Source organism: Pagrus major, chromosome 20, assembly GCF_040436345.1.
Source record: "Pagrus major chromosome 20, Pma_NU_1.0".
NCBI classification, from domain to species: Eukaryota; Metazoa; Chordata; class Actinopteri; order Spariformes; family Sparidae; genus Pagrus; species Pagrus major.
In genome coordinates, this window is record NC_133234.1 from 27291562 (window position 1) to 27309061 (window position 17500).

At 44.4% G+C, this 17500-nt stretch overlaps 1 protein-coding gene across 2 annotated transcripts in view; it reads left to right on the forward strand.

The window, feature by feature from the left end:
* Positions 1–830: 830 nt before the first annotated feature.
* Positions 831–17500, forward strand: part of LOC141016068 (cGMP-dependent protein kinase 1-like) — a 47287-nt gene continuing 30617 nt past the window's right edge. For both annotated transcript variants that reach the window (XM_073490320.1, XM_073490319.1), the window contains exons 1-2: positions 831–1743; positions 9921–10087. In XM_073490320.1, the coding sequence (XP_073346421.1) occupies positions 1424–1743; positions 9921–10087 (487 nt within the window). In that variant the 5' untranslated portion in view covers positions 831–1423. The remainder of the gene's footprint in view (positions 1744–9920; positions 10088–17500) is intronic.

Below are 17500 nucleotides of genomic sequence, written 5' to 3' on the forward strand. Positions count from 1 at the left end.
GTTTCTCCTTCCTCCTCAAGGAAAAAGTGTAACAGCAGAAAGCTGATGTTTTACATCTGCCTGGAGCCTTTTGAGGAGTTTAAATCAGGAATATTTTAAATTATTTTTACAGTCTTTCTAAGTGAAAAATCATCAAATCTGTGGATTTATTTTTCATCGACTCACTTTCAACTTTGTTTTGCTCACTTTGCTTCTGTTGGTGTGTTTGTTCTTCGTCCACGTGTTACATCTGCTGTAATCATATTTCCTGCAGAAGAGGAAATCCAGGAAGTAGTAAAAAGGCTCCCTGGTCTTCAACTTCATCCATCACCTTTGTTTCACATCAGAATTTTCCTTTAGAAGAAAGGAAGAAGAGCCCACGAGAACCAGTTAGTGCCTCTTATTTTACAGACTTTTCCCAGTTTGTGTTATTTTCTTGATGTCTAAAATCAGATTTTCGTCCTGGAAGAAGAAGCAGATAACTTTAAGGAACCATGGATATCTGGATGGACCCTGAAGATTTTAAAGACCACAAATGAGCCACCTTGGGGGGCCCGTGAAAAACCTTCAAAAAAAATCCTGGAGGAACCTTGACAAACCTTTTGAGAAACTACAGGGATCTGAGAAGCCCAATGAAACCCCAGAGCCTTAGGAGCTGCCATACATCTGGAGAAAATCTATTTCAAGGAACCCCAGAAGAAACTTTTGGCCCTAATAACTCCTGAAGATTCTTGTAAGAATCCTAAAAGAACCTTGAAAAAACCATCTGAGAACCTTGAGACCCCAAAGACCCTGAGGAAATCTTGGAGGAAAGCTGTGGATCCTAGACTTACTTTCCAACCCTGAGAAAACCTGGAGAAACTCTGAAATGCCCTAAAAAAACTTTGTAAGAGGTTTTTTAAGGACCTTAAAGTCTCTGAGGAAGATTAACATCCAGCAGATCCTGGAGGAAACCCTTAATTACACCAAGTAACCCCAGAAGAAACCTAAGGACCTTTAAGACTTGTTGGGAAGCTCTGTGAGATGTTACGTATCGCGTAGGAACCTGGAAGAACCCCTTTCGAGAAAATCCAGACAGACCCTCAAGACCCCAAAGATATTTAGGAGGAAGGAGGAGGAAATTTAAAGTGTCCTGAGGAACCACAGCTTTCAGGTACCTGGAGAAACTTTAGGAATCTCTGACAATTGCTGTACATCCGAAAGGGACCCTGAGCAAGACTCTGAAGAAACCAAGGTGCTGCTGAGAAATCAGAAGGCATCTGGGGGAACCCTGACCATCAGGAAATCTGGTGAGAGTTGAAGACTTTGAGGATCCCAAGAGTTAAGTACTTTGAGGAACCCTTTAGGGACCCTCAAGCTCCAGAGGAAATCTGGGGACCTCAGAGGACCCCCCAAACACTCAAGAGGAACCCTGAGAACTCTTGGGACCCCCTACAGAGAACCCATGGGCACCCTACGGGACCTGCAGTACGCCCTGCAGGAGAAGATCGAGGAGCTGCGGCAGCGCGACACCCTGATCGATGAGCTGGAGCTGGAGCTGGATCAGAAGGATGAGCTGATCCAGCGGCTTCAGAACGAGCTGGACAAGTACCGGTCTGTGCTCCGGCCCGCCACGGCTCAGCAGGTCCAGGCCCAGCAGCAGAGCCTTGTCCTTCAGCCAGACCAGCACCGCAGCAAGCGGCAGGCCATCTCCGCTGAGCCCACCGCTTGTGACATCAGTGACCTCAGCCACGTCACGCTGCCCTTCTACCCCAAGAGCCCAGAGTAAGTCCACTTTGTGTGTGCTGTTGAAACTGTTAATTTGTACTCTGTTCAGTCATGTAGTTCTGGTTTTCTTGAGATACCTGTCTCCACTCCAGCAGGTTAATGGACTTTAGTTTGTGCTGAATGCTCCCTCATTATTGCAGTTGCATGGGAGCAGTTTGAGAAGTTTGTAATAAAACAATGGTACCTCTAAGTTCTGTATCGTAGTCAACTGGACTTGTTTCAGTTTTTTGAGAACGTTTCACCTCCAAGAGGCTTCTTCACTTCTGACTAACTGGAGGAGGTGCAGGCTTTTAAACCCAGTGTGGGAGTGTCCTTACAGAGTGTGGGAGTGTCCTTACAGAGTGTGGGAGTGTCCTTACTGAGTTGTTAAGGACATGTGTGAGCTCTGAGTTTCAGAGTCGTCAGGGCCACTTGTGGGTCGTTGGTCCAACCGGCCTTCATGTGGGTTTCTAAGGCCAGGTGAGTCCAGGTGAGTCCAGGTGAGTCCAGGTGAGGCCAGGTGAGTCCAGGTGTGAGTGGTTGTTAAGCTGTCTGGGGAGAGAACTCAGTACAGTAGTGGGTGATCAGTGATGTCTTAGTCCTCCTCCTCTGTTCAGAGACGGTCGTTCCAGTTTGACATAGATGGATTCTTTTACTCCTCTTTCAAACCATCTGTCTTCTCTGGACAAGATGTTTACATTGTTGTCCTCAGAGGAATGATGTGTCTCCTTCAGGTGTAGGTGGACAGCAGAGTCTGGACCTGAGGAGTTGGCCTTTCTGTGTTGTCCCAATATGGTTGGGGAGACAAAACAACCTCTCTATAAACAACTATTCTTCTTCTGTGGTTGCTGGTGTTTAAAAGGGGGCGCAGGCAGTTAAAGTGAGCTGGCTCTGGATGCCCACCAGGCTCTGTTCTCATGGAGACGTTTGAACTCAGCTGAGTGGAGGCTGCCAGCAGACGTCCTGCAGGCAGATTCAAACTTTCAGACGTTTTCAGTCCGTCAGTCCACAGTGCACAGGTGGAGGAGAAGGAAACCATTTATATCCTGGAAGGGTGAATATTTACATGCTGAATATGTATGTGGCGTCTCTCCAGTCTCCATCTCTTTCAGTTTATTTATCCAGGTTGGAGCTGCTGACAGCTCTGAAATATGGTATCTAACAACTCGACTGCGGTGTTTTTATTTCTGAACGTACTCTGTTAATCCTCAGAAAACACTGGAGACAGTTTGTATTAGTAGACTGATTAACCTCTTGTTCCACAACCTGCATATTTTATCTTCTATTTTCAGGTTTGGTTCTTTGCTTCATCGAGATTTTGCTGACAAAATGTCGCCACACGTGAAAAATAAGGCAAAGTATCATGAGATCAAAGGAGTTCATGTTTACTGATTAAAATCTATCTAACAATAATAATATTAATAATAAACTTTTTTTATGCAGCACCTTTCAAAACACAGTTACAAAGTGCTTTACTAAACCAGATCAAACACACAGCGACTAAAAACTATTCACAGAAGAGTCGGACACGCTTTATTAAAGCAGATAAAATCACTGAAACAAATGAGTTTTCAAAGTGATTTAAAAGATGACACTGACATCAGGCAGCTCGTTCCAGAGGCTTTGAGCTCCGACTGCAAAGGCTCGATCACCTTTATAAATTAATCTGGACCTCTGAGCAACAAGGAGAGATCCGTCTGAGGATCTCAGGGTGCGAGAAGGAACGCGGGCCAATAAAAGATCAGTTGAGTAACTTGGAGCGAGGCCTCTCAGGTGTTGTAAGTAATCAATACAATCTGAAAATCAGTTCTAAAAGCAACAGGTAATCAGTGTAGAGAAGACCGGATCAGTGATCTTTAGTCTGAGTCAAGATTCTGGCAGCACAGTTTTAGATGAGGGGGAGGCCGGAGACGGATTTCACTGATGCCAGAGAGCAACGAATTTCAGAAATCTAACTGACTGCTTATGAAAGCATGAAAAACAGTTTCCAGATGTTTGTTAGAAACAAATGATCGATCCTGGAAAGTTGGATTGAACTACTGAATTTATGATTGTTTCACTCGCTCTCTGACTCTCCTGGAAGTTATAGCGACAGGCGACCAGATGAAACGTTACCTCGAGGAAACTGGTGGATTTCTGTGGTTTCTGTGATTTTCTCTGATAATGTAAGAACACAACTCAGCAACATGTAGAACAAAGGTCGAGTTGTTTTTAGACATTTTAATGCAGAATTCTTACAGATTATATCTGAAACAACCTGGTCTGGAGTTTGAATCGATGCAAAATGTGAACATTTTATTGCTTCCTGCAGGATGAACCTTGTAAAGTATCTCCCAAATTAGAAAGACAGAAAAAGACACAAACTAAACCTAACGTCATGAGTTAAACAACACAAGGAAAATACGGTGTTTGTAGAAAATGGCAGTTCCTCCGTGCACGGTTTGGTTTTAGTCTAACACACACACACACACATAAAAACTGTAGTTTCCTGGTGGGATCAGCAGCTGCAGGTCGTCCTGCTGAAGAAACAGCTGCTGCTGCCACTGATCTTTATTTATACACACACGAATATGAAAATGTGTGTGTGAGACAGTTGTGAGTGGGAGGGACACTGAGCCAGGAGACATGCAGAGACGGACGACTGCTCTCAGACAACATCAGGTTATAGATCGCTGCTGATGTTCCTGTGGAGCACAAACTGTTCGATTACAGACTTAAAGAAAGAGAAGGCAGCGTCTGAACTCACTGCTCACAAACCTCCAACAGCACTGATACATTATGAATCAATAACCTGTTGCTGCAGCTTATTTCTCACCTCAGATGTTGTCAGAAACATATTTTAGTTCACGTTCAGATGCAGTATCTCACCAGAGTTTCTCGCCAGGCCGCCATGATGAATACAGATGTTGATGGTCATCTGGAAATTACATTTTTAAGTTTGGATGGAAGCTGCTGAAGGGTTGAAACCTGACGCTCTACATAAACTATGTAACATCTATTTGAGTGATTTCATGGAGACGCGGGTGGAGAGGTGTTTTGTGAGACCTTCAGCCTCTGTGACTCCCACACAATGAGTGACTGTGAGCGTGATGTACCTGTTCAGTGTGCACCTGTGCAGCAGGTGGTCCTCCTCCCTCAGGGTTTTCTCATTAAGCACACAGCAGGAGGCTGCAGCGTTCAGCCTCCTGAACTCTGATTCAGTTTACTCCGACATCAGCGGACCTGCTCGGTCTGATAAGAGCATGAATTTATTTTGTAGTAACGGCTCCTCTTCCTCTGTATCAGCTGCAGTGGACGTATCTGAGAAAGTCGTCTACATGTTGGAAAGATCACTTTCTAACAGGCTAAATATAAACATCTAACGATACCATACTAATGATTAGCATGTTAAAATGCTATGCTAATTGTAGGCTACTCAACCTTTGAATTTCCCTGAAAGTAGCTGAGAAAGTTATTTAAAAATGATGGAAAGATCATTTTCTAATATGTTGTTAACATGCAACATGCTACAAAAAGCTAGCAGATGCTAACAGAGGACAGCTAAATCCAACGTTGCTGTCATTTTTGTACTCCAACTTTTATCGTTTATGTTGACAAATCGAGTATCGTGTTTTTTAGGCAAGAAAATAATCATTTACATTTAATTTGTAATTAATTTATCAAAAATAATACCTCCTTTGATTGCCTCAGAGGTGAGGGCCTGCTAGCTTAGCAAGTTAGCTGCAGCTCGCAGGTTAACTCTCCAGATGATGACTGTGTTGTTTGTCTGTGAGTTTAAAAGAAGCTGCAGTTGTGACCTGATTGATCTTTTAACTCGAAGCGACGGCGTTTCTCGTTCTAACTGCCTGTTTGTGCTGCGCGGTGACGTTCTGCTCTCGTGTTGTTGTTGCTCAACTCGTCATGATGTTGTAACCACAATGTCAGCGATGACACTTGTAACTGGACTCTTTCTACTTCTGCAATTCAGTTTGTACTTTTATCAATTAAGCTTTTGATCGTAGTCATGACATTTCGCCCAGTAATAAATGGAGTAGAAGACGAGGTCACAAACTGAAAGCTCAACCTCAAAGAAAAAGACCAAAAAAACCAGCTGCTTCTTTTTCTTCTGTCCTCGCAGCAGGAACAGCTGATCAGTCATGTGAGTTAAGTGTTTGTTAGGTCAGAACTTATTCTGAAAAGGTGTTTCCATCTCGCGTTCAGCTCATAAACTCTTTTTTGGAAAAAAGGCAGAAACCATCTAAAGCGAGCGTGAAAACTTCTTTGTTAGATTTCAGAAGACTGATGAATTTTTCCGTCTCCATCAACCGACTCCAATGTGATATTTCAGATTACACATGAAAAAAAAAACATTGATACAGTTTCTACTTTTATTTTCAGTTTGAGCTTCGTCCTGTCGTCCACAGTGATGATGTTTCTACAGGTTCTGCTTCAGTATCGCCGCCTCGTCAGCCTCCACCTCTCAGAGCTCTCTGTAATATAATGTGTTTTTCTGTCTGTCCATGCCAGAGATAACAACCACTGTGTTAGCTTTTAATCCGTGTGGCCCGCCCACACACACACATACACACACACACACACACACACACACACACACACACACACAGCTCCACACAGGCAGCTGACAGGGTTTCATTTACCATCCCACCACTTCTGGCTGTCAGCGTCCTGCAGCTTGCTTCTTTGTGTGTGTGTGTGTGTGTGTGTGTGTGTGTGTGTGTGTGCGCGTGTGTGTGTGTGCGTGTGTGTGTGTGTGTGTGCGTGTCTTTGAACATAAATAAAAGTATTACAGTAGAGAGTGTGTAGGCTGCGAACGCCCACCAGCTCTCCTGCTGTCTGCAGCAGAGCTTCATAAGCATTTTTCAGCTCGTCACAGCAGACAGGTTAATGATCAGCTGAGAGAGACGACTCTTATTTTGAAAACTGCCGACGTCCTGTCTGTCACACTGTACTGTATTTAAGTACAGCACTCGAGTAATTGTACTTATGTACATCCCTTGAGTGTGTCGTTGGCTCAGACGACGTCTCTTCTCTCGGCTGCCCTCTGGTGCGCTCTGTGCTTTCTGTTCTTCATCTCTGTCACGTTATCTCCTCCTCATTCTCTTTGTCTTCTTCACTCTCCCTCCTCTGCCTCTCGTAATGACTTTGTCTTACTTCCTCTCTGTTTATTGTCTCGTGAGCTCCGTCTGTTTTCTCTTTCAGTCGCCTCGACTCTAAATATCTTCTTTTATGTTTCTGTCTGTTGTTTCGCTCGTCTCTATCACTTCATCTCTTCAGCTCCTCTACCTGTAAATCCTCCTCCTCCTCCTCCTCCTGCTGTAATAACACCAGGGTGTCCTTCATCACCTCCTCCGTCCGGTCACAACGTGTCTTCATAGAAGTCAGTTTCCTCCTCACTCCAATTTACATGCAGATATTAAAGCCGGCCTGAAATATTTCTTCCTCTGCAGACTCACCAAAATAAGATCCAGCTCTGATGGTTCCAGGCCGGAGGAAATAAAACTTCTGTACAACAGACTCGTCTCTTATAAGCCGGAGCTTCACAGCCTCTCAGAGAGCTCAGCCATCATCTCCTCCTGATGATATAAAGTCAGGCTCAGCCATCATCTCCTCCTGATGATATAAAGTCAGGCTCAGCCATCATCTCCTCCTGATGATATAAAGTCAGGCTCAGCCATCATCTCCTCCTGATGATATAAAGTCAGGCTCAGCCATCATCTCCTCCTGATGATATAAAGTCAGGCTCAGCCATCATCTCCTCCTGATGATATAAAGTCAGGCTCAGCCATCATCTCCTCCTGATGATATAAAGTCAGGCTCAGCCATCATCTCCTCCTGATGATATAAAGTCAGGCTCAGCCATCATCTCCTCCTGATGATATAAAGTCAGGCTCAGCCATCATCTCCTCCTGATGATATAAAGTCAGGCTCAGCCATCATCTCCTCCTGATGATATAAAGTCAGGCTCAGCCATCATCTCCTCCTGATGATATAAAGCCAGGCTCAGCCATCATCTCCTCCTGATGATATAAAGTCAGGCTCAGCCATCATCTCCTCCTGATGATATAAAGTCAGGCTCAGCCATCATCTCCTCCTGATGATATAAAGTCAGGCTCAGCCATCGTCTCCTCCTGATGATATAAAGTCAGGCTCAGTCATCGTCTCCTCCTGATGATATAAAGTCAGGCTCAGCCATCATCTCCTCCTGATGATATAAAGTCAGGCTCAGTCATCATCTCCTCCTGATGATATAAAGTCAGGCTCAGTCATCATCTCCTCCTGATGATATAAAGTCAGGCTCAGCCATCATCTCCTCCTGATGATATAAAGTCAGGCTCAGTCATCATCTCCTCCTGATGATATAAAGTCAGGCTCAGCCATCATCTCCTCCTGATGATATGATGTAAACATCAGGTGTCTCCATGCAGCTCGTCTGCTGTGATCACAGAGATCAACCTAACTGAGGCGACGTGAACACAAACAACACTCGGCAGAATCTCCAGTGGTTCTGGGTGTTTACTCCTCCAGGTCCGGCTCTGCAGCTCTGGGTGACTGTGATTACAGCAGACGAGCTGTATGGACTTAAATAAGATGTTATATGTTTATTCATCAGGTTCTGTAGGGTTTGGACCGTGTCAGAATAAACTGTTTCCAGATCTGTTAAACCCTCTGAGGCTCGTCAGGAGACTTCACTGGTCGAACATCAGTTTATTCAGTTTATTCAGTTCAGAGCCTCTGACACTGAAACTGATCCAGTGGACGGCTGCCAGGGTTGGTATTTGGACTGTTTGTTTGTTTTCCTCTCTTCATCTTTCCTTCTTTCTCTTTGTCTCTTTTCAGTCCGCTTGAATTAAAATGTGTTTTTCTGAGACGACAGGAAGGAAACAGCTGCAGTATCCTCCTCGCTCTCTGCAACGTCTCTGAGAGAAGCTGCTCCTCTCCTCAGCTCATGTGTAGCACCAGCTGCTGAGGAAACATTGCTCATTATAGTCAATACAACACAGTAATCACAAATTACTTTGATTATGACAACAATCAAACTCAGTTATAGATCTAATATGTGATTTGTTATCAGGAGCAACACTGACCAGAGCAAAGAGTGAGAGTCGACATGTAGAGCAGCTCCTGACGTCTCTTTAAATCATCTAACTATTCAATTCAACTAATAACCAAAGATCTGACATCACTGTTCAATTCATATTTATGTTTTTTAGCCCACAAAACATCGCTGGTTAAACATCATATCCTGATAACATCGGGACGGCGGAGCGTCTGCGGTTAGTTCACTGTCTGTAATAACATCGGGACGGCGGAGCGTCTGCGACCTTCTGTTGATCAAACTCACATTAACAGAGAAATGAAGACAGACGATGAAACCAGCAGACACAAACATTGTTAAATGTTGAAGTCATTAATCAGACGTCTGTTATTGAGCTGAAGATGTGACAAACTCTCCTCCGTCACTCCGGTTTCAGATTCTCTTCAGCACCACACAAATGCATCAAAATCATCTTGTCAGGATGTTTTCTGCTGAATAATTCTGTAAATCTGCACTGAGAGCAGGTGGAGGTGGTTTAGTGCTCATTTAGGAGTGATCAGACTTTAATAGACCACACACACACACGCACGCACACACACACACACACACACACACACACACACACACACACACATATAAAGCCATTTCATGGTTCACCTGAGGGCTGAAACACAGATTTTGAGTCTCTCACTGTGTTTATGAAGAGATATGAAGTCAGATAATAGTGTGTGTGTGTGTGTGCGTGTGCGTGTGCGTGTGTGTGTGTGTCAGTGCATCATTATCAGATGTCCTGTGTGTGACAGAAACATGAACATTTGTGGAGAACATGCTGTATTTCATATTTTTGTTTCATTTTTGTGAACTAAAATAAAGACACTGTTTTTCGTGACTTTAATAATGTGGAGTCATAATTATTCATTTATTAACATTATTAATTTTGTGCACAATATTTAAGATTAAAATAGCTTCTGAGACTCATATTCATCCTGTTACAGTGAGTTAAAATCAGATAACAGAAATAATCGTCTCAGCTCTTCGACCTGTTGTTTTCTTCTTGTTGGATAATTTGACTCAGAAATGATTTAAATAAACAATCAGTATCAGCCAATCAGGTGACAGTATTTCACGTGTCACACCTCTCCTTGTTCCCTCCCCTCAGGTCGAAGGAGATGATAAAGGAGGCCATCTTGGACAACGACTTCATGAAGAACCTGGAGCTGTCTCAGATCCACGAGATCGTCGACTGCATGTACCCGGTGGACTACGGCAAAGACGCCTGCATCATCGAGGAGGGCGACGTGGGCTCTCTGGTCTACGTGATGGAAGGTGAGGACACGCTCGTCACATGACCTGTCTCATGCCCTGTCTCATGCCCTGTCACATGACCTGTCTCATGCCCTGTCTCATGACCTGTCACATGACCGTCTCATGCCCTGTCTCATGCCCTGTCTCATGACCTGTCTCATGCCCTGTCTCATCACCTGTCTCATCACCTGTCTCATGCCCTGTCTCATGCCCTGTCTCATGACCTGTCTCATGCCCTGTCTCATCACCTGTCTCATCACCTGTCTCATGCCCTGTCTCATGCCCTGTCTCATGACCTGTCACATGACCTGTCTCATGCCCTGTCTCATCACCTGTCTCATGACCTGTCTCATGACCTGTCTCATGACCTGTCACATGACCTGTCTCATGCCCTGTCTCATGACCTGTCACATGACCTGTCTCATGACCTGTCTCATGACCTGTCTCATGACCTGTCTCATGCCCTGTCTCATGACCGTCACATAACCTGTCTCATGACCTGTCTCATGCCCTGTCTCATGACCTGTCTCATGACCTGTCACATGACCTGTCACATGCCCTGTCTCATGCCCTGTCTCATGACCTGTCTCATGACCTGTCTCATACCCTGTCACATGACCTGTCTCATGACCTGTCACATGACCTGTCACATGCCCTGTCTCATGCCCTGTCTCATGACCGTCACATAACCTGTCTCATGCCCTGTCTCATGACCTGTCTCATACCCTGTCACATAACCTGTCTCATGACCTGTCACATGACCTGTCACATGCCCTGTCTCATGCCCTGTCTCATGACCGTCACATAACCTGTCTCATACCCTGTCACATGACCTGTCTCATGACCTGTCTCATGACCGTCACATAACCTGTCTCATGACCTGTCTCATAACCTGTCACATGACCTGTCTCATGACCGTCACATGACCTGTCTCATGACCGTCACATAACCTGTCTCATGCCCTGTCTCATGACCGTCACATGACCTGTCTCATGACCTGTCTCATACCCTGTCACATGACCTGTCTCATGACCTGTCACATGACCTGTCACATGCCCTGTCTCATGACCTGTCTCATGACCGTCACATAACCTGTCTCATGACCTGTCTCATAACCTGTCTCATGACCTGTCTCATGACCTGTCTCATGACCTGTCTCATGCCCTGTCACATGACCTGTCTCATGACCTGTCACATGACCTGTCACATGCCCTGTCTCATGACCTGTCTCATGACCGTCACATAACCTGTCTCATGACCTGTCACATGACCTGTCTCATGCCCTGTCTCATGCCCTGTCACATGACCTGTCTCATGACCGTCACATAACCTGTCTCATGACCTGTCTCATAACCTGTCTCATGACCTGTCTCATGACCTGTCTCATGACCTGTCTCATGCCCTGTCTCATGTGGTTTTTCTGTCATTAAGAGTCTTTGGCTTTAATTTCTCATCCCGTTAACTGAACCTCTCTCATGAGTCTGTTCCCTGAGTCGAGACTTATTGTCCTGGCTGCAGTCGTGCCGAGGCTCTGAGCTTTGTGACATTTACAGGGAAATGTGAGAAGTTGCTGCACAAGTTTCCTGCAGCTCAGTTCGACCTTTCCCAGCTGCTGGTTTCCATCCAGGAACGTGTCAGACTCGTGGAGCGTTGCGTAACGTGTCAGAACGCCTGAGGGCGGCTGAACGCTCACCTCCTCTCAAACACAGCTGCACAGGTTTAGTTTCTTCCTCCTTCCTCTGACTCAGTTTATAACACAGCGGCTTCTACAAACACAATGTGATCACAGGTCGTCTGCACAGACTCACAATCAATGGAATTAAACAAAGTTACAACAACAACAAAGAGACAAACCTTCAGTGAGTGTTTGGTCAAATCGTGTCGCTTCCATTCAGCTTAACCAGATAATTCACAGGAAATGAATTAACTCAAGAACGAAGAATTACCTCCGTTGATTAGTTGATTAGTTGATTAGTTGATTAGTTGTTTGGTTGTTTGGTTGATTAGTTGTTTGGTTGTTTGGATGTTTGGTTGGTTGTTTGTTTGGTTGATTAATTGTTTGGTTGTTTGGTTGTTTGGTTGATTAGTTGATTAGTTGTTTGGTTGGTTGGTTGGTTGGTTGGTTAGCACTCCACTGACCGTTTCATGGATACTTTGATCAATATTTTAAGAACTAACAGGAAACTAATGAACTGGTCAGATGATATAATAACAGCTGACAAACTTCAGGATTTAAGTCACTTTTTGTTCAGTGAAACAAACAATACAAAAACACACGCCGTCATTTACCCGTCAGACAACAGCAGCTGATCGTCTCCACATGTTGTGATTTGATTGTTGCTCCTGGAGCCATTAATTATCCTACATACACACAAACACGCTTAATAAAAGACGTTAGCTTCCTGAATACCTCGATGGTACTTTAGCATATTGCTGTTATGTCACTGTTCACCTTTATTTAGACGTAAATGAACTTTGACACAGCAGCTCAACATGACAAGTCTCACACATGTTGGGACACCGGCCTCATCAGATCCGTGGCCTCGTCTCTGCTGCGTTCACTCCGAGCTCCTTTGTTATATTTATAGCTGTATTTGAGGTGAGTGTGTTACATAAGGAGCCTGTTTAGTAACGTGATCCTCCCACTTAAAGCACAGGTTGATGTTGGTGTGTTTGGACTGAAGCTGCAGTCACAGGACTCTCTAACTCGTGTGTGTTTTACCAACAACTCAGCTGTGAAATCAACTCGTTTTAACCAGATTTTGTATCATACTGTATCAATATTGGTTTGTTTAGGTTAAAACTGGAAAGAAAATCTGCTTTATGGATCAAAAAGGTTCCTGAAAGGGTTCATGTTTCAGTAATGTGTTAATGAGTTAATGGTGAGGGGTCAACATGGGCTTTCAGAAGGCACCTTCGGACCTGTGCATGTTTTCAGGACAGTTTTCCATCCCTTTGTCTCAGTGTTTGTGGACTCACAGCGGCTCAACAACAATCCTCCAGATGGCCAATCCTCTGTGCCGGTGGGTGGCAGCGAGCGGTGTGAACCAACTGATGACATTTATATTTAAGTAAAAGCTGCTGGGTGAATTACACTGCATGCTGAATTCAAGAGCGAGTCGTCACGATCTGAAAAAATGTCTTCTTGTCAGATTTTATACAAAAGGGATGGAAGCTAATCAGTTAATGTTAAAATGAGTCATTTTTGAATGAAGTCTGGTGTGGGCAGGGAAGGCTCGCACAGATTGTTTGTACTACTGAAAATAGTGCGTGTGTGCAGTGTGTGTGTGTGTGTGTGTGTGTGTGTGTGTGTGTGTGTGTGTGCATGTGTGTGTGTGTGTGTGTGTGTGTGTGTGTGTGTCCAGCTCAGACTAAGTGGGTCATTCTCTGTCGTGGGCGAGTGAGCTGCAGACCTGCTGAGAGAGAGAGAGAGATGTTGGGAGCTTTACATGTAGTGTGTGTGTGTGTGTGTGTGTGTGTGTGTGTGTGTGTTTAATAGTAGTTGAAATGTTTCACTCTTAATAATTAATAAATAATAAAGCATTTCTCCAGCAGCAGGTCATGACAGCTCCCTGCTGCTGGTTTTTCCTCCTCAGTCTGTGAAAACACTTTTATGATGTCATCTGTGGCCTGATGACGTCACAGTGATGTCGTCAGACTACACATGTCTAACACACAGTCTATGTTAAAGACTGAAGGTGAGGAGTCTGAAAGACGTGGCTGTTTACCGCACTGGGAGGCTCTAATGAGGACAGTGTCCCGGTGCATTATGGGAGAGGGCCCGGGGGTCTCTGAGGTCACACTGCAGCACTGACCAACACCGACAGAGAGAGGTCACATTCACCTGGTTCATCTCAGGCGCAGGCTCCAGTCGGTCGGGTGAGAAGTAATAATACGTGAAAACAGAGGCAGCGTTAGATCAGCAGCTCCCACGTCCTGTGACGTAAAATCACTGTTTTTATCAATGGAGTCTGGTGGGCTCCCATCAATAAATCCCACATATATAGAAGGAATCAAGGTCACTCATCCCAAGTCACCTTTGTCACAGTGTCTTTATAGTTTTGTGTCCTTTATGATGACAAACAGAAATCATCAACACATCTGCTGTTGTCGTGACCATCTCCAGAAGACGCCAATTCACCGTCTGAGGACGCAGGAAACAATGTCCACTGTTGATGTCCAAGTGACGTCCTGACAGTGTCATTTCAGACATCTTTTAAACTTCAGTCACAGACGTCTGAAGAACTTCTCGTGGTTCAGATTAAAGTTGTATTGACGGCCAAATTTGACTCCATGCAGCAAAATCTGTTGACCATGTTTTGGTCATCACACGTTGAAATATTAGCCGAACATGGTCTTTAATGAAGCTGATGACTGAAGTTAAAACGATGTCTTAGATTACACTGTAAAAACTTTAAGTTTTAACCCTGTAAGGACGTCACATGGACATCCAGTCAGCGTCTTTCTGGTTCTCCACTGGACGTCTTTCCAGCGTCGTCACAGACGCTCAGCGGGGGAGCTGTGACGTGGCCGAGGCCTTCAAACGCTCAGAAAAATATTTGATGTTGTCGTTATTTTTAACTTGAAAAAGTGTCATCTTCCGTATGTTTCCATTTGAAACACCTTTAAACAGGAAGTAGTTGTTGGGATCTGATAAATATTCAAATGTGACAGTTTCAGTCGTGACGACGGCGAAGATTAAAAATAAACTGAAGACGTTTAGAAGAATCTGCTTTAGGAATCGAGACACAAAGATGAACAGAGAACAAAGAGATTCATGAGTGTGTGTGTGTGTGTGTGTGTGTGTGTGTGTGTGTGTGTGGTGTGGGGGGGCAGATGGCAGCTAAATATAACAACTTCTGTCACAGGAAGTGATCCCTGAGAACAGACCACGATCGAGATTGATGGATAATATGTGTGTGTGTGTGTGTGTGTGTGTGTGTGTGTTATAAATCTGTGTTTGGAGGAAGAAACAGACGCAGCAGTTTTGTCTCATTATGTAAAATACAGGACACACACACACACACACACACACACACACACACACACACACACACACACACACACACACAGCCAGCTCTCCGGTGGATGCGGTTGGCATGGCAACCTGTTGGATGACCATATTTGGCTTTAAAAATGTTTTCACAGTTTGGAAATTTGGAATCGGTTCATAAAAGATGAAAGGAAGGAGGAAATAAGGAGGGAAGGATATGAGAGGACAGAGTGAGGAAAGGATGGAAGGACAGAGGGTTTGACAGAGGGAGGGATGTGTGGACGGACGTGAACTCTGCTGGGTGGATCTCACTTTGTGCTGAATTTAACAGCAGATCATCACATTTCAGAAAATATCTTTTTCATAGATTTTACACAAAACTGATTTAAGCTAATAAGCTAATTAATGTTAAAATGTGTCATTTTTGAATGGAGTCTGGTGTGGGCTGGTGGGATTCAGACTGATTGGTACAAAAATCGATAATATGTGTGTGTGTGTGTGTGTGTGTGTGTGTGTGTGTGCATGTGTGTATTTGCATATAAAGCACTTGAACCTCTCTGGTTTGAGAGCTAATTAGATATTCCTTCATTTCCGAAAATACTCTTGCAGACACACATACACACACACACACACACACACACACACACACACACACACACACACACACACACTGCTGATTGTGGCGACCTGTGTGTGTGTGTGTGTGTGTGTGTGTGTGTGTGTGTGTGTGTGTGTGTGTACCCGCCCACACATGATCGTCCACATTCATACATTATGTACAACATGGACTTTCTGTTTCCTGTGTCTCTGCAGCTTCGATCTCCTGAACATGTTGGAAATATTAGATATTCACATATTTTACAGGTTCATCTGCTGATGTTTCTCTGTCAGTCTGTGATTTAACTCCAGAAAATGAAAATAATATCAAGTCCCACAGCGCCTCGGCTCTGACCGCATCACTGATGATGGCAAAGCTATTTGTGTTGTCGGGCAGTTAGTTCAGAGCCTCCAGCTGTGGAGGAGAGTCGGTGCAGATCCAGACCTGCTGGAGGAATAAACACCTGGAGGCTCATCAGGTTCTGATCCGGAGCCGTTTACCGACGGGAGGAGAGCTCAGAGATTGCTTTGTAACTTCTGGGATTAAATAGTGTATTTATCTTCACTCCTGTTTAACTCAGCACTGCTGATGAAAATCTCTCCGACGTGACTCACAAATGTTCACAGACGAGTGAAAGTTTTACATTTTCATTCATCTTAAATTTTGTCTCGTTCAACAACTTGTGTGTCGTGAAAGTAGCGACAGGCGACCAAATGAAACGCACCGTTACTTTGAGTAACGTGTGATAATGTAAGAACAAAACTCAACAACACACAGAACAAAGTCGGGTCGGTTTTAGACGCTTTAACACAAAATTTCTACACATTGTATCTTTAAAATCATCCTTCAGCAGAACTATAGATACAGATCAGATCTTTATATTCCACACATTCTTCTTCCTTCCCGCCTACATTACCCACAGTGCACCTCTTCCTCAGAGCTTGTGTTAGACTCTGAAGGTTGACTGAGGCTCAAACTTTCCTTTTGTTCAGACGTTATAAAACCGTCTGTCTGTCCGTCACCTGTGCAACCAGCAGAAATCCGACAGCTGTCTTTGTAACGAAGTCGTGGCTGCTGAGTTTTTCCTCTTGTAGTTGATTTTAATTAGTCTTCTACCTGCCGGCGGCCGTCACAGCCACTGAAAGCTCTCCAGCTGCTTTAATGAGTTTATAAAACCACAACTCAAACGTCGAACAGTCGAGTGGATGCAAATTAATTTCTGTGTTTCAGTTTGAAGCAACAAAGACAGAAATCAGTGTGAGTCAGTGTGAGTGGAGGAGGCCTCGCTCTGATCTGTGCTCTCTGTCATCATTACAGTCACATTAACCCAGCGCTCCCAGTTCAGACACTTAAACACCCCGCGGGGACTCACAGAGCCTCACATTATATCGTTTAATCATTTCCAGACACGCTTTTCTTCCTGATTAACAGTTTCTCCATCCGCTGCTTCCTTCTCTCCTCCGAGGGGAAGCTTCATGTTTTGAATGCAGATGTCGGAGCTGATTCGACGGTCACCTGAACGCATCTTTGTTTTTATTACCAGATTTTCTCTTTGTGTTTCTTTCTCCGAGAGTCTGACGTGATTCTGCTTCCTCTGTGGCCCAGACTGAAACATCTCAACAACTACTGGACGACTATTAGTTATACATGAATAACTGAAAAAGCTGTTTGAATTTTCATATTTTAAATATTAATTATGTAGAGTGCAGCTTTTGCGCACCTAAAGGTCGACAGGTGCGTAGGAGAAGACCGAAGGCCGCCAAAATCAGGAAAAAGACTCACACACACTGACCACTTCGCCTGCACCTTACTCTTCAGTACGGTTGTAGACTCGCGTGGCCCA